A 24,156-nucleotide genomic window follows, 5' to 3' on the forward strand; every position below is an offset into this window, starting at 1 on the left:
TATTACACAGGACACAAAAGCATTTATCATAAAGGAAAAAATATACATTTGACTACGTTAAGAATTTCTTCAACAAGACACCAGAGTGTGAAGCCACAACAAACTAGGAGGAAACTGCAAACACACAGAACCAAAGAAATCATAAAATATGCAACATGAAACAAAGGACTCCTAACTGATCAATAAGAAACAAAAACCTGGTAGAAAACCTGGGAAGAAACCTAAAAGAGGCAGCCCGCAGGTGAGGAAATCCAAGTGGCCAATAAGCGTGTGGAAAGTGGTCAACCTCCCCCCAAACCAGGTAAACACCCGTGAAACCTCCACAAAGTGCCATCCACACCCCCAGATCAGCGAGAACGAAGGTGTCTGACACTGGGTGCGGCAGGCGTCTGCAAGCACAGTGGGAGACGCTCTCCGAGAATGAAATCCCACTTCCCCAGCGCAGCAGCCGGGGCCTGGATGAGAGCGCTTCAGAGCCCGTGTCACAGACACATGACACAGGGCACCGGCCATAGCCCTGAGGACTCTCCCCATTGCCCGGCAGCAGTGCCATCACCAAGGGTAAAACATGCAAAGCGAAACACCCACTGTTGAGAGCTCTGGGCTCTTGGAGGACAAGGAGGGACAGCCTGTGGCCTCGGAAGCAGGGTGGTGGGGTGCATTTTTCTTTACGTTTCTTTAGATGAGGGACGTAGGACTGGGGTGGACACCAGTGGGAAAGGGGGCTTTTGGCAGCTGGTTCCAAGGAGAAGCACTCACCCCTAGTGCGGGCGCTATGCTGCTGGTGGAAACTAGCGAGGAGCTCAGTGTCCCTGGGGAGGGGCTGCCAACGACACGAGCCATCTGGGGGGATGGGCACAGCACCCACAGGTCCACAGCGACCCTCAGGCATCGCAGACCGAGGCCTCAGCACGTCCTGAGACGCCTGCACCTGCATGTCTAGTCGCTGGTACAAAGCCATGAAACAAAGCGCCAGGAGAACCCGTGCAAACCCCACTCCATGACACCCTGGGGTGGGGGCTGCTGCTCACAGGGAGCTTTGGCTCCACCTAGAACATCATCGTCTTTGGAGAAGCCCACGCAGGCAGCTGCGGAGTGACACGGGCCCGCGCTTGGCTGGGACAGGGACCTGAGGAATCCAGGGGGGTGGCGACAACAACGCTGCATCATGACCCGTCTGGATGAGGCGTACAGGGGGGTGACATCAACAGCAGCAGCAGCGGGCCTCAGCTGGACAGGAAGAGTGTTCAGTGAGCATCACCACAGCAGGTGAGACCCAAAGACTCGAGCACCCGGCTCAGCGAGCAGAGCCTCGTAGACCCTGGGTCTGTTCTCATCACAGACCAAGGCCACATGGAGAATCTCCAGATCCAGAAATGAGTTGGTTGGGAGGGCTCCCCGCAGCCCTTCCTGCCCCCGCCTGTTCCCCAGTCTCATCCCGTCCTCCTCGCGCCTCGGGGCCCTGGATGCCCCCATGACCCTCTGGGCCCACCCTCCCCATCCCCCCAGCTCGGACCTCCCGCCGGCTCTGCCTGAGATGTGAGGCGGGGTAACCAGGACCAGCCTGAGACTGCAGGAGAGGAGCCAATTCCCAGGATGGCCAACCAAGAGCAGAAGGAACAGCTACAGAGCAGGGACACCACATCGCAATCTCAAGAGCAGGCTCCCTGCACACTGCCACCAGGAGGAAGGACTCGGGGCCTCTCCCTGCCGGGGGCCCAAGAGGCCCGCCCCCAAGCAGGGGCGGCACAGTGCCAGCAGTGGTGCTGACGCCACATAGGCGCCCAGGGCATCGCCACCTCACACAGACGTCCCCGCGTCCCTCCCGTCAGCTCCTCTGCCCACACGAGGCATAGTGCCCCACACTGGTTCCTGGGAACGTCCCCGGGACTGGCCAGCCTTTACAGGGATGCGTGTGCAGAGCTTGGAGCTCCTCAGGTACCACATGCCACAGCCTCCCAGCCTGTACTCTCCCCGCCCGAGCCCCCAGACCCAGCCCCACACTGGAGGCAGCTCTTCAGCGTCACCCCAGCCCAGGTAGGTGCTCTGGGCCTGCCCCAGCCCTGGAATTCCACTGCACGTCAACACAGACACGAGGACATGATGATGTCATCAAACATGAGAGGATGACTTCCTCTAGAGGTAGCTGGGGGAGGGGGGAGGGGAGGGAGGGGACGATGCCAGGTTAAGGGGAGTGTGCCTCTCCCAGGGGCCTTCTTCTGGTAAGCATGGACTTCGAGGAATGACAACCAGGGCGTGCCGGCCTCACCGGGGGCAGGGTGGGTACGACTCTTACTGGGGCATCATATGGGGGCTCACACGGCAACTATGGGGGCCCCGTGGAAAGGCTGGAGACAACACACAGTCCGCAAGCAGAGCTTCCGGGAATAAACACTTTCTAAACTTCTCTTATAAATATGCATTAGAACATTTGATAACACAAGCAAAGTGCTCTGAAATTAATTTAAAATTAAACTGAGACTGAATTTCCTGCACTCCTAGCCAGAAATTCACCTAACACATCTGAATACCCAGATGTGGTTGAAGGTGGCCACAGCAGCAGCCTTGGACACCCAGGCCCCGTGGCCACCTCAGTCCCGCGGCACCTTGAACTGGTCCTTCTCTTTGCGGATGGCCCTCATGGTGGTCACAGGGTCCATCTCACCTGCGTGCTGCTGCACAGTCTTCTCCCTGCGGAAGCCAAGCACCAGGCTGCAGGCCGCACCCCGCGCCCGCGGGCCCACCGCCCCTCCCAGGGCACCAGGGAAGAAAAAGAGCCTGTAGGAGGTGGGACGTTCTTAAAAATGAAGTGCGACAGCCAACTGCCAACTCAGGTGTTTCTAACTGTGGGAAACATGCTGGCCGAGCCAGTCCTGCTGGTGACCCGGAAAGCGGGGACACCAACTCCACGCTGGCATCCGGCACTGCCCAGTGCCTAGAGGCTCCCCAAGCACAAGTCTCGTCCACCTATGGATCCAGACTCCAGGGTCAGAAAGGACCCTACACCCTAGCCAGGGCGCCAAGAAAAGCGTCCCCCTTTAAGAAGAAGTGTCTCATTCTTTGGCTACACTTTAAACAGAGATTTCAGGGCAGCCTCCTCTCCCACCCGGGCTCTTCAGGAGTCAGGGTGGTGGAGGCGGAGATGCCCGAGGACAGCGTGGGACCCACCGCTCCCTCACCTCACTCTCATGAATGGGTTGTAGGTGAACTCCTCTGCGATGGTGGATGGCACCGTGGGCTCCCCGATGCTGTACTTCTCCTGCAAGAAAAGTGGGTCCCTTTAATGCGGAAACTTCTAAAGGTGACACTTCAAAAAGCCTCCTAATGGTCTTCCAATGTCGTCCGACTGAGAAGATAAAGTGAGCAGTGGGTCAGCACCAGGACAGGCCCTTCCCTGCCCGTGGAGAGGAGATGTGAGTGCTCCAGCTGCCACCAACAACCCTCTCTCCTTCCCTTGCTGTCTTGGAGGCGCAGGGGCACAAGGAGCTTTCTTTTCATTAATACAGAAGTCATAACTAGCAAAAATGCAGAAGACAGAAAAGAAGAAAACATAGCCCCACCCCCAAGACAGCATGTGGGTCGTGAGCACCTCACTGCCAGGAAGAACAGCGAGGCAACAGGTTCCCGGGGTCCCTCCCCTGCGGTGACAGCCGCCCAGAGGGCAGGTGTCATCACAGGGTGTTCAGGCAGCTCGTCACCTCCACTCAGGACCAGGACGGCCTTGCTTCTAATCAACACTGACCAGGACAGGCAGAGAGAAGACGCATACTGGGACGTCTGGCCAACTGTTCACTCCTATAGAAATGCCTACAGGAAGGAGGTCAGAGTTAACAGCTGGGGGTCTCCACCCTGCCCGCAGCCCCTGCCCTGCTACTGCTGGGCTCACCTTGAGGGCCACAGGGCCAGTGAGTGGACAGCCATTGTCAGCACCCACACCCAGGCTTCCTGACCATCAGGGGCCCTCAGACCCAAAGGTCCTGATCCCACCCACACTGTGAGCAGTGGCATCGAGAAGTAATCCTTTAACCGCTGGAGGTGAGTCAAGTTGGAGTCTGGTGGGAGGTCAAGATGAAGGCTTAGGGACTTCCCTGGTGGTGCAGTGGCTAAGAATCCGCCTGCCAATGCAGGGGACACGGATTTGAGCCCTGGTCCGGGAAGATCCCACATGCTGCGGAATAACTAAGCCCGTGCGCCACAGCTATTGACCCTGCGCTCTAGAGCCCGCGAGCCACAACTACTGAGCCTGCGTGCCACAACTACTGAAGCCCATGTGCCTAGAGCCCATGCTCCACAACAAGAGAAGCCACCACAATGAGAAGCCTGCGCACCACAATGAAGAGTAGTCCCCACTCGCCGCAAGTAGAGAAAGCCCGTGCAGCAATGAAGACCCAACGCAGCCAAAAAATTAATTAATTATTTTTTAAAAAGATGAAGGCTTATTGCTAATCTCTGAACTTTCCCTTCTGGTGAAAACAAGCATAGAATGTTTTATAATATTCCCTGCACTCCCTCCGATATTCTCACTCCTCCTAAGAAATCTTCCTCCACCTTTTATGAAGAAAGAAAACAACTGAACTATTCTAAGGATAATTTTAAAACAGGTCCTTGTAGGCATAGTTGGGGGAGTGTAAACTGTCATAACCTTTTGGATTATCTATTAAGATGAGTGTTAACATGCAGAGACTTTTCCTACAGAAGTATGAAGCACACAAATGTAAAGACTTATATTTGAGGATGTTGTTCACTGTAGCACAATTTATAAGAGCAAAAATGTTGGAAACTCTAACTGTTCTCCCTAATTGGATTGGTAAAATGATTTACGGTTGATGTCCACATTTTAGTATGTTTTACTTATTAAAAAGAATGAAAGTAAGATGGATAAATAGGCAGCGATAAAATTAGTAAAATGTTACTAGAAAGGTGTTGGGTATATGACTGTTCACTATGAAATTCTTTCATCTTTTCTGTATGTGTGAAAATTTTCATAATAAAAAGTTGAAAAGGCTAAAAAAAAGTTTAACACAGTTCAGTATAACCTATGTGTCAAAGAAGAAATCACAAGGGATATCTTAAAATATTTCAAATTGAAGATAATGAAAATAAAGCATGTCAAAATTTGTGCTGCTAAAGCAGTACTTGGGGGTAAGTTTTTAGCTTTAAGTGCTTATATTAGAAAAGAAGAAAGATCTAAAATCAATGACCGGGACTTCCCTGGTGGCACAGTGGTTAAGAATTCGCCTGCCAATGCAGGGGACATGGGTTTGAGCCCTGGTCTGGGAAGATCCCACATGCCGTGGAGCAACTAAGCTAATAATTATAAAAATAATTATTTTTATTAAATAATAAAAAATAAAATCAATGACCTTGGGTTCCATACTAAGAATCTATAAAAAGAAGAGCAAAGCAAATCCAAAGTAAGTAGAAGGAAAGAGTTTTTTAAACTTTATCTTTTTAAGAACAGAAATCAGTGCAATGGAAAAACAAAGAAAATTAAGGCAAAAGTTGTGCTTTTAAAAGATCAACAAAATTGATAAGAACAATGAAAAAAATTGCCAACATCAGAAATGAAAGAGGGGCAATCACTACAGATCCAACAAATATTGGCGGTGGGCGGCAGGGGGTTGGCGGTTTAAATCATATTGATCTAAAATAAAAGCTAAAACTATAAAGGTTCCAAAAGAAAACATAGGAGGTTTTTTTGACCTTGGCAAAAGCGAAGATTTCTTAGATGGGAGATAAAAAGTATGAACCACAAAAGAAAATTAATATGCTGGACTTCATCAGAATTTAAAATGTTTGCTCTTCAAAAGACACTGTTGAGAAAACAAAAGGCAAGTCACAGAATGGGAGAAACTATTCACAATACACGTATCTGAAAAAGGACTTGTACCTAGAATATACTTAAAAAAAAAAAAAACTTATTATTCAATAATAAGAAGACAATCCAGTTTTTTAAATAGGCAAAAAATCTAAACAAACACTTCACAAAATGGCCAACAGGCACATGGAAAGATGTTCAACATTATTAGGCACTAGGGAAATGCAAATTAAAACCATAATGAAATACTACTACACACCCATTAAAATGACTAAAATTAAAAAGACAGACAATACCAAGTGTTGGTGAGGATGTGGAACACCTGGAACTCTCATACTTTGCTGGTGGGAATGTAAAACAATACAGTCGCTTAGAAAACAGCTTGGCAGTTTCTTTACAAGTTTCGACTTGGGACTTCCCTGGTGGTCCAGTGGTAAAGAATCTGTCCTGCAATGCAGGGGACGTGGGTTTGATCCCTGGTCAGGGAACTAAGATCCCACATGCCACGGGGCAACTAAGCCCAGGCACCACAACTACTGAGCCCGCGCGCCTCAACTAGAGAGCCCCACATGCCGTGAACTACAGAGCCCACATGCTCTGAAGCCCGTGCGCCACAACTACAGAGATAAAACCTGCATGCCACAACTAGAGAGAAGCCCGTGCACTGCAATGAAAGATCCCGCGTGCCGCAATGAAAGATCCCACGTGCCGCAAAGATCCTGCATGCCGCAACTAAAGACCCAATGCAGCCAAAAATTAAAAAATAAAATAAATTTAAAAAATGACTGAACAAGTTTCGACTTAATACATACACCTAATACAACCCAGCCGTTCCACCCCTAGATATTTACTCAAGAGTAATTAAAACGTGTCACACGAAGACTTGTACACAAACGTTCATAGCAGCTTTATTCACAATGGCCAATAACTAGAAACACAAATGTCTATCGACAGGTGAATGGATAAACAAAATGTGGTATATCCAAACAAAGGAATACTACCTGGCAGTGAAAAGGAATGAACTGATACATGCAGCAACATGAATGAATCTCAAAATCATTCTGCTGAGTAAAAAAAAGATGAAAGAGTACATACTGTATAGTTCCATTTATATGAAATTCTAGAAAATGTGAACTAACTTCTAGTGGCATACTGGAGCAGGGCAGAGAAAATGAGGCATGAGGAAGTTTGGGGGGGTGATGGAAATGTTATGTATCTTAAATATAGTGGGAGTTGTTTAATTGGTATATACGTCTGTCAAAATTCACTCAATTGTTCACTTTAAATGGATGCAATTTATTACATGTGAACTAAACCTCAACAAGCTTGATAATAAAAAGGGAAACTATGAAAACTACGCCAGTAAATTTGAAAACCTTGATGAAATGGACAAATTCCTTGAAAGATACTAGTTGCTAACAAAACTGACTCAAGAAAATATAAAAATCTAACAGCCCCACACAAATTAAAGACATTAATTCATAACAAAAAAATCTTTCCACAAAAAAAGAATTCAATGTCCAGAAGGCTATGTCAGTGAATTCTAACAATCACTAAAGGAAGAAATAATAACTATCATAGAAAAACTCTTTCAGAAAATAGGAGGAAGCACTTCCAACTCATTTTATGAGGCCAGCGTTACCCTGATATTAGACAAAGACATTACAAGAAAATAAAACTACAGACCAATATCCCTTATGAACACAGACACAAAAATAGACAGAACTAAGGTTTATCCAGAAAGCAAGGTTGGTTGAACATTTGAAACCAAGTGAAAAACTTCACCACATCAACAGAGTAAGGGAGAAAAAAATGTATGATTACATAATAGATGAAACATCATTTGACAAAATTCAACACCCACTCATGACAAAAACTCTCAGAAAACCAGGAATATATGTGAACTTCAACAACTTGATAAAGAAGACTTACAAAAAACTCACAGCTAATATCATACTTAATGGTGAAAGACTGAATGCTTTCCCCCTAAGACTGGGAACAAGCCAAAGGTGTCCACTCTCACCATGTCTACTTAACACTGTCCTAAAGATCTTAGCCAGTGCAACAAGGCAAGAAAAATAATTAAAAGGCATATAGACTGGAAAGGAAGAAATAAAACTATCTTAATGTTGATGGCATGATTGTGTGCTAAGGAACCTATGAAAAAGATGCTAGACTAAGTGAGTTAAGCAAGGTCACAAGGAAACAAGGTCAAAATACAAAAATCAATTGTATTTCTGAAGACTATCAATAATCATTTACAATAAAATCTAAAACCATGAAGTATTTAGGGATACATTTAACAGTATGTGCAAGATCTTTAACACTGAAAATTACAAAATACTGCTGAGAAAAACTAAAGACCTTAATAAATGTAAGGCTATATCATATTTATGGAAAGACGCCGTATCGTTAGGATCTCAAGTCTCTCCAAATCTTTTGTTACAACACAATCAAAAGCCAAGCTGGGGCTTCCCTGGTGGCGCAGTGGTTGAGAATCTGCCTGCCAATGCAGGGGACACGGGTTCGAGCCCTGGTCTGGGAAGATCCCACATGCCGCGGAGCAACTAGGCCCGTAAGCCACAACTACTGTGCCTGCGCGTCTGGAGCTTGTGCTCCGCAACAAGAGAGGCCGCGACAGCGAGAGGCCCGCGCACCGCGATGAAGAGTGGCCCCCGCTTGCTGCAACTAGAGAAAGCCCTCGCACAGAAACGAAGACCCAACACAGCCAAAAATAAATATAAATTTTTAAAAATTAAAAAAAAAAAAAGCCAAGCTTTTTGTAGAAATTAACAAGATGATCCTAAAATTTATATGAAAATGTAAAGGACTTAGAAGAGCCAAAATGAATTTCAAAAAGGAATAAAGTTAGAGGATTTATACTACCTGATTATTAGACTTACCATAAGCTACAGTGATCAGGACAGTACTACTGACGCAAGAATAAATCATGCAGATCAATGGAACAGAATAGAGTCCAGAAGTAGATTCATGCCCACATGGTCCATTTTATTCAATAAAGATGCCAAGGTCATCCAATGAAGAAAGGAAAGTCTTTTCATCTAATGGTGCTGAGCAACTAGATGTCAATATGCAAAAAAGTGAACTTCTACCCTTACCTTACACCACAAACATTAACTTGAAGTGGATCACTGACCTAAACATAAATTTATATAAACATAAAAGCTAAGACTATACAACTGCTAGGAGAAAACAGAGGACAAAGTCTTTGTGATGTAGGAGTATGCAAAGATTTCTTAGGACACAAAAAGCATAAAAGAAAATATTAATAAACTAAACTTCACCAAAAGTATAAACTTTTATTCTTTGAAAGACACTGTTAAGAAAATGGAAAGGCAAGCCACAAACTGGGATAAAATATTTGAGATATATATCTGACAAAGACTTGTTTCCAGAATGTATAAGGAATTCTTACAACTCAGAAGACAACTGAGTTTTTAAAATGGAAAAAAAGACTTGAACATATACTTCACAAAAGAAGACATGTAAAGGACCAATAGGTACATGAAAGGACACTCAGTATCATTAGCCATCAGAGAAATGGAAACTTAAAAACTACAAGCTACCATGACACACCTATTAGAATGGCTAAAATTTAAAAGATCAGCAATACCAAGTGTTGGTGAGCATGTGGATCTACTGGAACTCACGCATTGCTAGTGAGGATGCCAAATGGTACAACTAATTGGAAAAGTTTGGTAGTTTCTTAAAAGTTAAACATACACTTACCACACAACCCAGCAATTACACTCTTAGGTATGTTCCCACAAGCAATGAAAACATGTGTCCACACAAAGACCTGCACACAAACGTTCACAGTAATTTTATTTAAAATAGCAAAAAACTGGGAGCTACCCAAGAGTCCATCCAGATGAATGGATAAACAAATTGTAGTATGTCCATATCAGATACTACTCAGAAATTTAAAAAAAAAATCTCGAAAACATGCTGAGCAAAAAGAGCCAGATACAACCGAGTAATGTTGTGTGATTCTGTTTATATGAAAATCTAGAAAAGAGTAATTTATAGTGACAGAAAGCAGATCAGTAGTTGGGGACTGAATGGGGAGGGGCAAGGAACCTTCTACGATAGGGGAAATGTTCTCTATCTTGATTGTAGTGGGGCTGACACAGGAGCATATACTGTCAAAATTCAAACTGTATAATGCTCACTTAAAACAGGTATGTTTTATTGTATGTAAATTATCCTCAAAAAGATAACCATGAAAAGAATAAGCTCAATATGTTTGGACTGCTATGGAAAGAGCACTAAGACCCATTATTAAGTGACAAGGAAGCCACAAAACAACACACAGGATGAGTTTTTTATATTAAGTATTCTTAGGTGCACACTGTAAAAAAAAAAAAAAGGAATAATATTTATCAACCTATTACGGTAGTGTCTGAATTTTTATAAGTATTATTTTGCAAGCCCACCTCGCAAAATTGATAAAGATGCTTGACAAAAACAGGTGACTTATGAAAGAAACAAAACTATGAGACCATTCCTCACTGAACTCAGCAGAAGGGAGCCCAGCACCTGAGGACTCCCAGGTGTGTGCGTTTCTTACCAACACCATTTCTCAGTGACTGAAGAGGGAACACAGACACCTGAGTCCAGGAGAACGTCCTCAGCCCAGCTGCCTGCAGCAGCGTTTCCAAACCCTCCCACAGAAGATGCCTCCAGGACAACACGCCAACCCCTGGGCCGAGCCGCGGGGCATGTTGGGGGCCGTGTCTGAAATAAATGCCTTTCAGACAAGCAGCCTCCAGGGTGAATCCACTGCCCACAGACAGCAGGGAGGGGCTGGGACCTGCTGCTTTGGCCTCACCTGGGCATTTGTTGAAAATGCAGAATCCCAGGCCCAGCCCGGACCCACAGAGTCAGAAAGGATCTTAAGCAGACAACCAGGGCTTCTTGCTCCAAGCTGGGCTGTCTAAACCCCGCCTCGCCCACTGCCCAGAGGAGCACTTTCTGCCCACTCTGAAGCGGGCACCGTGAGCTCCGTGCTCCTGGGAAAGTGGCAGCACGGTGCCTGACCCCAGGACGCGCCCGAGTGCATCACGCTCACCTTGGCCCAGGCCAGTTTCTCCTGGATGGCAGCGTTGCTGGGCTCCACGTGGTGAGCAAACTTGAGGTTGTTGATGGTGTATTCGTGGCCACAGTACACTCTCTGGGGAAAAAGCCAAGCCCGCCAGCTCTGAGGAGACTCGTTAACCCGCCCTCTAGCCCCTCAGAGACGGGTGTGAGGGACCTGGCTGGTCCTGGGGGCAGCACCCACGAGACGTCCCTCAGGACAAGGACACGTCTTGCGTGTATGTTAAATGACAATGAAAAGTATGCTTAAAGAAAAAACACACTTCCAGAAGCAATGCCTCTACCCTCCTGCTCCTCCCAAGATGCAGGGGAGACCCCAATGGGGGGAGCCAGCAGGGTCCTCCCACCACCGGGCGAGCGAGCGGGTGGCGGGTGGGGCACCGCCTACCGTGTCTGGAGGGAGCCGGCCCAGGACCTCGAGCAGGGCTTTGTACATCTCATCCGCTGTCCCCTCGTAGAACTTCCCGCAGCCAGCCACAAACAATGTGTCGCCTGCAAGACAGAACAGCGTGGAGCTGGAGGGGCTGTCAGCAGTGCACGCCCCCTCGAGGGCCGGGGCTCTGCTCTGACCCCTGTGCTGACCGGGCCACAGCCCCAGACCTGACCTCCACCCCGACAGGGCCCAGGGATGACCCACGAGTACTGGTTTCCACCCTTCCCAAACCTTTTCCCTCAAGTTGCACTAACTGGCACCACCAGGCCCCAAACAGCTGTTCAGACCCAAACCTTACGGTCACCCTGGCTGCTCCCTTCACCGCCCAGTCCTATCAGCCATAGCTCTGAGAACCCCCAAAACCCAGCCCTTTCCCCCAGCCATCCAGCAGCCCCCTCCCAGGCCAGACCTTCCTGTGACTTCCCTTACTCCCGACAGCCAGCACCATTCTGTAAGACCCCCATGATCTTGCCTGGACCCACCAGGAGCCCCTCACGGGGGACCACAGCCCCCATGGGCCCTTGAGACACGGACCTGCCACCTCCCAGACTTGCCCCCTTCCTGCCGCAGCCCTCCCCCCACCTGACACCCACCCGGTCTCCACGTGCTGCGTCCCTCCCCCAAGGCTCTTCCCTGAGAACGGGCTTCATGCCCAGCGGACACCCACGGCACATTTGTTATCCAGGCCCCTGGGTCGGGGAGGGCCTGGGACCCCACAATAGGGAGCAACAATCCCCCTCCACCAGCGTTTGCCAGGCCTCTTCCCAGGGAGCTCCAGGCCAGGCCAGGCAGGAGCCAAGGCCCACCCAGTAGCCATGGTGCAGCACCGTCCCCTCAGAACAAGACCACAGATGAGTTGGGTAGCCCGTGAGCAAAGCCTCAACACGCAGGACTGGGGCTATGCCCTAAAGGACCCCTCAACCTCGTGTCTGGGCACCAGTGAGAGGCCAAGGAGAGCCCAGAGGAGGACAGGCCGTGAGCAGGCACAGTAGGCTGGGGGGATCTGGTCCTCCTTCCAGGGACCAGCAGTACCTGCTGTTTACACACCGGAATTTCATGGGCCTCCTGCCACAGGGGCTGGGGAGCCAGCCTGGGCCTCCTCCATGGGGCCATGTCCTCAACCAGCAGGACACTGAGAGACCCGGGGTTCCCCACGTCTCTCCCTGGCAGTGGGACCACCATTCACCTGCACCCCCAGCCTCTCGCTGTCTGCTCTCAACCTTCACCACCAGCTGCTAAGAGTGCCTGGAGGCGTCCCTCCCCTACGCAGGCTGCCCCAACCCCAGGCTCTGCAGAGCCAGCCTTGCCTCTCCTCCCTGCACACTGGGCCATGGTTCTAGCATCGACTTCAGCCTCCATTTCCCCACCGCCGCCACCTGAGCTGCTCCTGGCGCTCGCTGCCATGAGTTCCCAAATCTGAGGTCCCAGATCCTGACCTCTCAAACACAGACAACCCGCTAGTGCCATCACAGCACCCTGCTCCAGGCCTGCCCCCCCAGACAGCCATCCCATCTTCCTCCCCTGCTCTGTGGGTGCCCAGTCCTGCCCACCACGTCCCAGGGCCACATGCACACCCTTCTCTGGGCTGTCACCTCCTCTGCTTGCATCCTTTTCCCTTTGTTCAGCTCACCCCAGAGGAGAAGGGAGCGGGGCCATGGGTCACTCACATCCGAGCTCGAGGCCTGGAGCTGCCAGTCACCTCACCTCTGGACGCTGCAGGTTCCTCAGCCGTGCACACAGAGGCCAGCTAGGGCCCTGCTGGACTGCCCTGCTCCCCTGGTCCTCACTGCTGATGCCCCAGACAGCTCAGCTTCACCACTGAGGACCCTGTGTGACTCTCACCTATTTATTATAAAAGCTACCAATTAGACAACGCGCTCCCCTGCCGGCCGCTGTCATGCGGACTAGAGAACAGCACGTGCAGGACACGGTCCAGGGCCTGCCTGGCGGTAACCAGCCCTCCACACCTTCCACAGCTGGCACTCGGCTTCTAACATGAGCGTGGTCCAAGGGGGCCACCGCCACGGGCCCGCACAACCCCAGGCCCTGCCGGGGGGCAGACGGACACCCAGGGGCCAGGCAGCATGGCAGGGACAGGAGCGCAGTTGTGAGAGTTCACCGGGCCCAGCGCTGGTTCCACACCCCTCACCTCACACCCACAACCACCCAGTGGGGGAGACCCCACACCCACCGACGCAGGGGAAACTGTGCTTAAGAGAGGGGGTCACACCTCGCGCAGGCAGCCGGCCCACCTGCCCCAAAGCGCTGTTTGCCGAGGCCCATCGGGAGGCCAGGGGCTCCCATAACATGCCCAGGGGCCCGTGGTCCACACTCAGCAGTCGGCTCAGAGCCCACACATCCTGCTACTGCAGCAAAGACCCTGAAAATGACTGTATTTTTAAAAATAAACATAATAGATTTGGAGATAATTTTGGATTTACAGACAAGCTGCAGGGACAGTCCAGAGGCCCTGTGACCCCTCATTCGGCCTGTCTCCCTTCATGCTAGCGTCCCCACCCCTGACCTCATGTGGCTTTCCCATCGACACCCTTTCCCCACTCCAGGAGCCCACACTGCTTCAACTGTTGTATTTTTAAACAAACTTTCACTGCGGCTATAATATCATGATTGTTACATAACTGGGGAAGACTCAGACTGAAAACTGCTTATACTCGTTAAACAAGCTAAGGGGGCAGAGGGGCCTGCTCTGTGCCCATCCACGGCCACTGGCTCACACTGCCCTGAACACCCACCGTCACACGGCCGCTCCGCTTCACAGGTTCCCCAACAACCATCAAGATTCTTCCATTTCCTCTCAAAAGGAGAAACACCTCCAATTGCTGGAAAGGCCTGCTCGCGCCAACCGAGAGCCACTCGCACAGCCCGATGCTGGTGGGGCTTCACCACCACCTTCCAAGCTCTTTGGGCCACCGTGTGCGACACCCTGACCTGGGGCTGGCTTTTGCCAGACCCACTCAGCTCACAGCCCGTGGAAGGATGGGGCAGCGCCCAGCACCAATCAGGCCCCACACAAGGCGGGTCTGACTGGCTCCACTTGGGGTCTCCCTTGGCCCCCCACTTGCCCACCTGTCTGCTGCTGGAGGTAGTGGGGGCTGGGACTGCACCCCCACCAGGCAGAGTCTCTCAAGGAAAGGCTTGTCCCCACGCACCTGACAGCGATGACCAGGATCAGAGGGGCGCATTCGGGCCAGCCCCGCCAGGAGGTAGCACCCCCACCACGTTCGCACCATGGCTGCCTGTACCCTGGATGTGTTTGAAGCCGAGTCCCAGGCTCTACCCTGAGGGCTGTGGTCCTCCTCACAGAGCCCAGCACAGTCTGCCTGGCAGGAGATGCTCTGCTGCTCTGCCCAAAGGTGTGCAAAGCCATCCCTACACCAAGAGAGTCTTTGCAAAGAACGCCAGACCCCCCAGCTCAAACACCTGAATACTCACCTGTGAACACCACGGGGGGCTCGGGACTGTTGGGTTTGCTCACAAAGTAGCAGATGTGTCCGGAAGTGTGACATGGCGTCGACAGGCACTTGACGTTGAGAGACCCCACCTTAAAGAGAGCACACACTGGCCTGTGCTCCCTGCGTGTGGGGAGCCTGTCCTAAGGCTCACAGATTCTCCCAGACCCCAGGCCCGCCCCACAGCAGGAGGTGCCATTAAGGGCGGGTGGGCTTCCACAGCCACTGCTCCATTGAGCAAGTCATGGGTTTTGCTGGTGACCACAGGACCCAGTCCTTGAGGGTACCCAAGATGCAGGGACCCCCTGGAAGCCGGTGTTTGCTGGTATGCAAACCAAAGGGCTGATTTTGTTTTCTCCTCAAAACCAGGCCAAATCTGAACCAGGCGTCTTGCCAGAAAAGACACTTTTCCTTCTTAGATGCTTGGCCTTTTGTTTTGTTTCCCTTCTCTGCCTCCACCCCCCACCCCACTCTTTACTTCAAAAACGTTCAAACCTACCAAAAACTAAAATGACAATGAATCCGTGTGCCCTTTACCTGGGTCACTAAATGCTAACAGGTCCCACCTGTGCGGCACCTGCTCTGTTCACACACACATATCCTGACACACTGCCCCTAGACACTCCGCTACATCTCCTGAGAAAAGGACATCCTCCCATATAACCTCACTATCATCAACACCCAAGAAATTTAACACTGATGTCAAATATGATCCCATGTAGAGTCCGTATTTCAATGTCCCCAGTTGTCTCAAAACCATGCATACAGCTTCTCCCCTCAGCCGGTCACCATTTGCACGCTGATTTGCTTGCAATGCTCTCGACAGAAGGGACTATCCAGGCCCAGGCAGCCCCAAGAGCCCATCCACCCATGCACAGGCCAGGTCATCTCCACAGCTAAGCCCTTGAGTGCCCCTCTGGGTTCCTGGGGTAAGTGAGGGGACAGCCAGCAGGAGGCGGCTCTAGGGCCTGGAGCCCAGCAAGGCCACAGTTGAGCCCCTTCCATTCACTCCTCACCTGCAGTGTGGACAGGTGTGTGACCTTGTGAGTCAGGGCTCCGATCCGGTCATCACCCCCATACACCTTCAACCCAGGCTCCAACTTGACCAGCTTCTCGTTCCCGCCAGCGTGGTCCCTGGAAGTCGAAAAGGGGAGCTGGGGCTACTACTGATACGAAGAGGGTTTGCCTGCTTTTACACCCTGACAAAACGGAATTTTTATTTTTCCCAGTTATGTTTCTCAGAAGAGAAATGCATCTTCCAACCCAGGATCCTTGCTTCTTGTCTGTCATTTGGCTCCACTGAAAAAGAATGTCCTCAGACACCCCATTCCCAAGAGAGGCACTTCTGTGCCCCTGCCGTGTTGCTGCAGAAGCTTCTGGAGCAGATGAACCAAATCACAAACACCTGGATAATCCCTACGCCCGTGGTTCCCAGACTTTGGGCGCATCAGAGTCACCTGAGGATCTGTAAACAGCGCCAAGGCCTGACTCCCACCCACACATCCTGATGCAGTGGGCCTGGGCAAGCCCACAGCCCAGGAGTTTTAAAGGCCCTCAGGTGACTCTGATTCACAGACCAGTGGGTCTGATTCACAGACCCACTGCCCCGAGCAGATCGCAAAGCTGTCTTCTAAAACAATGCCCAGCTGCCAGAGGGGGATCTGTCCACCCAGGGACAGGCCAGCTCGGAATGACCTCCCCACATGACTTGAATGTGCAGCCAGCAGTGAGGCACCTCCTGGACACTCATCCAGGAGTTCCCCACGCTTCCCAGGTCAAGAGAAGAGCTCCACGCCTCGGCCTTGTGGGGCGAGAAATACACTAGCGCAAGCCCTCCCAGGGTCTTGGGGCAGGGCTGGGAGTGTCCTGAGCCCAGAAGATTAGCCTTTCCAGGATGAGGCGAGGGCTTTCCAATCACCAGGGAACACCTGCTCCTCACTACACATTCACCTACGGGCCCAGAAACAGCAGGGCTCACAGATAAGAAAGGGCAGCCCTCTGCTCCCTGCCCTGCAGGGGGCTGATACACACAGGCTGGCACCAAGCACTCAGCACACTCACCACTGACCCCCGAAAATGCCACCTATAAGTGGGAGGGTGGCACAGGCCACACCCTGGAGCTCAGTTTGGGGCCTGGTTTAGTTTTATAAGGCATCACAATGTGGGAAAAGCCGTGGGAGAGAGACTCGCACTGTGAAAAGCTGGGGAGGTGGAGTCCCCAAGCAGCCCCCCAACGCAGCCCGACAGAGGCCAGAGGAGTAAGGGCGCCTCGGCACCACACGGGGCGGAGTTCCTGAGAGAAGGAGCGGCTGTGCTAAGTAGCCACTGCAGATCCTTGGGCCTAAATCAGTCAGGAAGTAACACCTGATACCCCAGACGCTAAACAACCCCAAAGATTCTCAGCGACTTAGTTACATCAACCAACAAGTTTCCAACACTTAGCAGACTTTGGCCAACCACATCCACGTGACACTCCCACACAGAAGATGAAAGGTGTCCTTTTACCCGAAGACACGCCCCAAGCTCAGAGAGATGCCACAGGAACAGGTTCAAAGACACTAGCTGCCCTCGGGCAGTTATTTGGAAAAGAAAATTCAGAGCCAAATAAACATTTTTTCCTAGCTTTGAAGAGCCTCAAAAGTTTCAAAAACCCACAAGGGCCTTGGGCAGGCAACTCTAGTCCTAAGACCCAAATATAAGAACTTTTTTCATCCTTTAGCCTTCAAATATCAAAAAAAACGCAACCTCTCCAAATACGACTGCTTGATTTTCAAAAACACTAATGTCTAGACTAGTTCATTCCCCAACATCGAGGCCAATTTCCCACCACACAAGCACAAGAGCTTTCAAAGATGTTGCCAAAGGTCCACCCATGGCCACAGGATATACAGCATAAGCCTCTCCCCTTGGAGCCCCCAAGTCACCAGACCCCATCACCAGGCCTGAGGGACACAGGGCAGCAGCACAGAGGCTAGCGCCTGGAAGCCCCGTCAGAACCCCACTGGAGCTGACCCTTAGCTCACAGCTGTGGAGGGGAGAAGGGCTTCCAGGGCTCTGAGCCCCTAGGCTCCCACCTGCGGGGGGACCCCTGGGAGCCTGCAAGCGCCCCACCCCCCTCCACCTGGTGGACACTCCCCCTTGGGGTGTGCGCGGCACAGCTGTTAAGGCCCAAGCAACTCTGCTGGCACAGAAGTTCGGCCTCTGGAGCACTTACCAGTGGTGGTGGGTGGTGAGCACTGTAGTCAGCTTCACACCGTGCTTCCTCACCATTTCTACAACCTGCAACCAAACATGAGGCAGGACACAGGCCACAGTCACACCCCGGCACTGGCTCATCAGTCTGCAGGGTGATGCCCAGTGGAGCCTGCCGATTTGCCCCAGCTCCAGGAGAGCAGGGTGACAAGGAGGCTTTTTCTCCCTTGATCCGTTCGGCAGTTCAGTCCCACCCACAACCTCTCAAAGCCCCTCCAGCAGAGACTGCCACTCCTAGAGGCAGCACTAAGGGGCAGAAAGCCCTGAGGAGGAGGAGAAAGTGCTGAGAAGGGCTCCTACTTCTCTTGCCCAGGGACTCTACAGACAGGAGCCCTTTTCTCTCCACTCCAAAGCCTTTGGTTGCTTCCAACCCTCTCACTGGCCCTTCGCCCCTATAACAGAGTGGCTGGACACTAGTTTAATTGTTTTTCAAAAACCAAATGGATTAATTTCTGTTCAGCTTTGGCCAAGTTGCAAGGGCACTGTGGTTATCAAACTCATCAGGAGATGAAGAACTGGTGCTGGGGCCTCGCCTCCCACCTTCTGGGGCTGCACCGGGTCCACAATGGCAGCCTCCTTGGTGTCATCATCGATGATCAGGTACATGTAATTGTCGGTCAGAGCAGGCAGTAACTCAACCTTCATCGTGCCCTGCTCCACGGTCAAGCTCTTCCTTAAATCCGTGTGATGGAGAAAGATTCCCAGCAGGGCTGGACCTGAAGACAAAATGCGGTTCCAGTCAGCGTCCACACGAGGCCACGCTGGGCCGAGACTTCAAAGCAAGCCTTTGGCCCAGCAGTCCAGGCGTCCAGGGAAGTGACATCCCAGGGATGCAACGTGGTGAGCCTCCAAATATGAGGTTTTCTAAGTTCTTTGATAAAGAAGAGGATAGCCTCATTTAACCACATCCGTAAGGAAAACAGAGAACACGATTCATGTTCATAATTGTGGAAATCAGCTCTTTCAGACTTAGGATCCCTATTTTCTTTTTCAAAGGTTCTAAAAGGACACAAATGCCAGCCTGTGCTTGTGATTCAAACCTTTATCAGATGTGACCACTGCCAGTTCTGGGGTTGTTCACACCTGATTCAGAGAAACACCATGAAGAATGAAAGCGCCAGGCCAGGCTCTTTTCCCTCGGCACATGGCTGCCTCTGCAAGCTAACAGAGCCTGAGTCCTGTGCAGTTACTCACAGCCCTTCTCAGGTCTCGAGCCAGAAAAGAAAACAATATCCACTTTCGAATGGCAGGAACTCGAAATTTGGATAATGCACAAAAGCCACCCGGGGCCTGAGAAATGGGACAGCTGGTCACAACTGTTCTAGATTCGAGTATGCATGATACAGAATCACCATCCAACTGAGCCAAAGAAGGCTGCCAGGGTGGGCTGGGAGTGACCGAGGGGCAAAAGCATCCTCCGCCCAGGAGACAGGTGCCAAAATGTTTTCAACAATGAAACTCCTATTCAATCTAAAAATTCCCAAAGGCCCCCAACAATACTTTAAATCTTAGCGTGAAAGGGATTAAAACTGCAAAAGGGGACAGAAGACAGCCATGAAATTCTGGAGTAGGTAGGTGCTTGGGATGGGACCTCTCCAAAAAAAGGGATCCAGAGAGCAGGCAGCATCGACCGACAGAGTGATAGACCACGTCCACGGGGATGCAGAATTCAAGCTCATCTGCCATGGCCAGGGAACTGCCTGAATTGCAGCGTTAAGGATCACACAGAGGTAGCTAAGTCCTCCTTTTGACAACCAGCTGGGCTTTTTACAGGCCCTTCTCTTCATGCTCGGCAAAACAAACATTTTCATATGATCAGGTTTCTGTGCTATGCCACCTCCTCTTAGCCCCGATACGTGCCATCCGAGCTCCAGGAGGACTACAGAGCAGAGTCAAGGCCAAGCCTTGAGACACATTTTGTTGGGCTTCTCTTGAACTGGATCCCTCCTGCATGGCATCAAAGGGCTGGAGCCCCCTCTGAACGGGGCAGCCACACTCTTGCTGATTCCCTACAGTCCCACTTCCACCACCCGCCTGACTCCTGACACAGAAACTCTTAGCTCTGATGCTCTGATGAGTTCCCTAAATGGAAAAAACCCAGCTCTTTCCTTAATAATGGTGACACACTGCGCACTCCAGAACCTTGACTGCTCTCAGTGAGATCTGGAAGTGGCCAAGGATGGCTTCCTTCTGCTCCATCTCCCTACCTAGGGCTCTGCAGTCATTTAGCTAACTGCTAGCCAGCTCCAAAGACTCAGCTTAACCCACTGCCCCTATTGCTACATCAGCCAGATAAGATATCAGGAAATAAAGGCGATTTCAAAATCAAAGTCAAAATATTCCAACAAAGCAAGAGGTAACACAGTGAAAATGGAATCTGACAGCTGGAAGAGCAGGCCCTTGGAGGTCAGGGTGTCCATCACCTCCCATTTTTGAGGTGGGTATAGGAGACCCAAAGAGGGCAAGGGTCCCACAGCTCACAGAACCCAGTTCTGCCCCAGGCTTTTCTTGCCGGCCACAGCTCACATGAAAAGCTGTGATTCACTTCGTGGAGAATATACACAGCATTCTGTGCGGCTTCAGGCACAGTTCCATCATCCCAGGGCGTTAGAAATAATGGGGTTTGTATGGGGCGCCACAGTCAAGGAGGATGGGGGCGCTCGCTGGCTGCCGGGCAGACCCTGGGGAACCAGGGGTCCTAAGACAGGGCTCCTGAGCGTCCCTGGAACACCCATTTCCTTACCTAGCACAAATCCTTCAGCACCCCCTAGCTGACAAGTTACCCCACTCTGTCTTCAGCCCTCTCAAAGTCTGACTCAACTGCTGTGTGGCCGTTTCTCGACCCCAATCGGCTTGCCTGCCGACGTCAGTTAGGGGTTAAAATCGTGTGTCAATAAAAAACAGCGTCAGCCGCGGCGGCCCCAGCGGCTCCCCGCCGCCCGCCCGGTGCGGGCCCCGCGCTGGAACGCCTCACGGATTGCGGCCGGCCTAACCGCCGTTAGCCCGGCTACGACGCCAGCCAGGACACGCCGGCCGGGCGGCTCGCCTCGCCTCGCCCCCGCGGGCCGGTCACCGTGGCCCCGGCCCCTGTCAGGCCAGCGCCTTGGCACCCCGGCCTGTCCGACCCCGCGGCAGCCCCGGCCCACCTACCCAGGCCGCGACGGGCGCAGGAGGCTCTCAGCGCAGCTAGGGTCCGGTAGCCGAGCAGCCCGCGGCCCAGCACCATGACCGAGGCGGAGGGCGGGCTGCGGCGCGAGGGGCGGGCGGGCTCTTCACGCCGGCGACAGCACACCGCGGCCAATCAGCGCCCGCCGCCCCGCCCCCGGCCAATCAGCGCTCGCGTCCAAACCCGTGTCCCCAGCTCGCCCCGCCCTCCGGCCAATCAGCGCTCGCGGCCACACCGGTGCCTCCCTCGCGTCCGGCTGCCGCGGATCTGAGGGCCACCTGAGAGGCACCTGCGCAAGAACCTCAGCTTCTCTCCGGGGAGCGGGCCGCGTCCTGAGGCCGGGCAGCCCCGGGACAGCCACTGGACAGCCGCTCCCAAGAGGACGAGCGCCACGACTCCCGGGCACTTGGCGGAGTCCGCGGGAGGGCGCTCCGAGGTAGTTGGTCCTCTCCGGGTAGCCTTCGGCGTCCGGTGGCCAGCCGGGCAGAGTCCACGTGACTCCGAGGGGCAACAGGCAGGAGCATGGCTGCCACCAGACCGCTGTCCCGCTTCTGGGAGTGGGGGAAGAACATCGTGTGCGTGGGCAGGAACTACGCAGACCACGTTAGGGAGATGCAGAGCGCCGCACTGAGCGAGCCGGTGCTGTTCCTGAAGCCGTCCACCGCCTACGCCCCCGAGGGCTCGCCGGTCCTCGTGCCCGCCTACACCCGCAACCTGCACCACGAGCTCGAGCTGGCCGTGGTGATGGGCAAGCGCTGCCGCGCGGTCCCGGAGGCCGCAGCCATGGACTATGTGGCCGGCTATGCCCTGTGCCTGGACATGACCGCCAGGGACGTGCAGGACGAGTGCAAGAAAAAGGGGCTGCCCTGGACTCTGGCCAAGAGCTTCACGGCCTCCTGCCCGGTCAGCGCGTTCGTGCCCAAAGAGAAGATCCCTGACCCTCACAACCTGAAGCTCTGGCTCAAGGTCAACGGCGAACTCAGGCAGGAGGGTGAAACATCCTCCATGATTTTTTCCATCCCCTACATCATCAGCTACGTTTCAAAGATCATGACCTTGGAAGAAGGAGATATTATCTTGACCGGGACGCCAAAGGGAGTGGGACCCGTTAAAGAAAACGATGAGATCCAGGCTGGCATACACGGGGTCGTCAGTATGAGATTTAAGGTGGAAAAGCCAGAATACTGAGTGTATACAAAGCACCCTAACTTCTTAACACGTTTCAGGGGGAAGGGGAACAAGACAAAAGCAAGAAAAGGTTATTTAATGTGATAATACTTTAATGAGAAACCAATTTTTTTAAATGATTGGATTGCTATGCCTCAACTCAAGGAAGATGGACCGTCGGAGAAAAACTTGATCTAGAAGAGCTGGGCCAGAAATGGAAATGAGAAGCAGTGCCTCCTAGGAAACAACAAGCCAAATGTTCAGAAAACTTACTTTCCTTTCCTGAAACTGGACTGGATAAGACTTCAGTGGGTCATTCTGGGACCACATGTTCAAGACTTAAAATCTGCAAAGGAAATGGAAAAGCACGTTTCATCAGTGTTTCCCAAAGCTCCTTGATCATGAAAATCATCTGGAGGTATTTGTAAAAGTAAAAATTTCCAAATTACTGGGCCATCCCAGGCCTAATGTATTAATTAATGGAATCAATCTCTGGCACGCCAAGTGATTCTTATCATGCAAATGTGGAAAAACACTACTCCACATAGTTAATTAAAAGTTTTATTTAATAAGTGAACAATTAATGAAAACCTCACTTGTTTGCTTAGGGTGTGTATTCTGGCCCATAGATTCTGAGTTCGGGAGATAATTTTGAAACTATTGTTTCCCAAATAAATATGCTGTCTTTTGTGTGACCTAAAAGTGTACTTTTTTCCCCCCAATAGTGGTTAGGAGGGACACATCCTCATTAAGGGGCTTCAGACCTTGGTCTTTGGTCTTTGGCCTTTGGGCTCCAGAATACTGTGCTTTATTAACGAGTTAATCAGCACCTGTACCTCGCACCCAGCGATAAGGAAGCTTCAGGGAAGTCAAACTGCCTGTGAGTGCTGCTTTTGCTCTCACGTGCTCCCTTCTCTGACAAAAAGCTAAGTGAGATGCACAACACAGCTGTCAGAGTGCCTGGCGGAGTCCTTTAGGCTTAGGCAGGCAGGAGCTCCTGCTGTTAGCCTAAACAGAAGGCACCTGCTGGCTCCTAACATTTATTGAGCACTTAGTACTACTAGGCACTGTGCCAAGAGTTTTCTGTGTATTATTTAATCCTCAACAAAACTGGAGGGTGGTATTATTACTACCATCCCTGTTACACAGATGGAGACAGATTTAGAGGCTAGCCAGCCTGGCTGTATGGTCACTCAGCTAAGTGGCAGAGCCAAGATGTAACCCAGCCATCCCAAGACCAAATCCTGAAGTCTTTTTTTTCCGTATTTTTTTTTATTGAAGTATAGTTGATTTACAGTGTTGTGCCAATCTCTGCTGCACAGCAAAGTGACTCAGTTTTACACATATAGAAATTTTTTAAAAATATTCTTTTCCATTATGGTTTATCCCAGGAGATTGGATATAGCTCCCTGTGCTATATAGTAGGACCTTGTTTATCCATTCTAAATGTGCAAAACCTGAAGTCTTGATCACAACGCAGGCTGCGTCTTTTAAGTAGATATATTAGAAAGTTCAAATGTTTGGGTCTTATGCAACCCCCAATTTATAATTTATTATGAGGAAGTGTCATAGTTGGATTTGTTTATAAAATGTCATGCTATCTTTTATCTTTTTTGTTTTGTTTTGTTTTTTTTGGCCACATCCGGGCCGCAGCAGTGAAAGCCCAGAATCCTAACCACTAGGCCACTGAGGAACTCCCTTCTTTTATCTTTTAATAACATTTCTTTTTTCA

At 51.2% G+C, this 24,156-nt stretch overlaps 2 protein-coding genes across 2 annotated transcripts; one reads left to right on the forward strand and one right to left on the reverse strand.

The window, feature by feature from the left end:
* Positions 1–2,379: 2,379 nt before the first annotated feature.
* HAGH (hydroxyacylglutathione hydrolase) lies at positions 2,380–21,354 on the reverse strand. Its single transcript, XM_061207783.1, has 9 exons — positions 21,242–21,354; positions 18,632–18,807; positions 18,054–18,118; positions 15,856–15,973; positions 14,823–14,931; positions 11,325–11,428; positions 10,911–11,012; positions 3,180–3,259; positions 2,380–2,691 (listed from the first exon to the last, which is right to left on the reverse strand). Exons 1-9 carry the CDS (start codon positions 21,315–21,317, stop codon positions 2,592–2,594), a joined length of 930 nt encoding a protein of 309 aa, XP_061063766.1. The 5' UTR covers positions 21,318–21,354; the 3' UTR covers positions 2,380–2,591.
* Positions 21,355–21,496: 142 nt separating this feature from the next.
* FAHD1 (fumarylacetoacetate hydrolase domain containing 1) lies at positions 21,497–23,101 on the forward strand. Its single transcript, XM_061207784.1, has one exon. It carries the CDS (start codon positions 21,780–21,782, stop codon positions 22,443–22,445), a length of 666 nt encoding a protein of 221 aa, XP_061063767.1. The 5' UTR covers positions 21,497–21,779; the 3' UTR covers positions 22,446–23,101.
* Positions 23,102–24,156: the final 1,055 nt, after the last annotated feature.

This window comes from Eubalaena glacialis, chromosome 13 (genome assembly GCF_028564815.1).
Source record: "Eubalaena glacialis isolate mEubGla1 chromosome 13, mEubGla1.1.hap2.+ XY, whole genome shotgun sequence".
NCBI lineage: Eukaryota > Metazoa > Chordata > Mammalia > Artiodactyla > Balaenidae > Eubalaena > Eubalaena glacialis.

Bases quoted from the DNA above. Each gene is read 5' to 3' on its own strand.
- FAHD1 (XM_061207784.1), top strand. From the start codon at position 21,780: ATGGCTGCCACCAGACCGCTGTCCCGCTTCTGGGAGTGGGGGAAGAAC.
- HAGH (XM_061207783.1), bottom strand. From the start codon at position 21,317: ATGGTGCTGGGCCGCGGGCTGCTCGGCTACCGGACCCTAGCTGCGCTG. The intron at 18,119-18,631 runs GTGGGAGGCGAG...GTTTGGTTGCAG, and splicing joins ACCCGGTGCAGCCCCAGAAG to GTTGTAGAAATGGTGAGGAA. The intron at 3,260-10,910 runs GTGAGCGTGATG...CTTTTCTTGCAG, and splicing joins AGAAACTGGCCTGGGCCAAG to GAGAAGTACAGCATCGGGGA.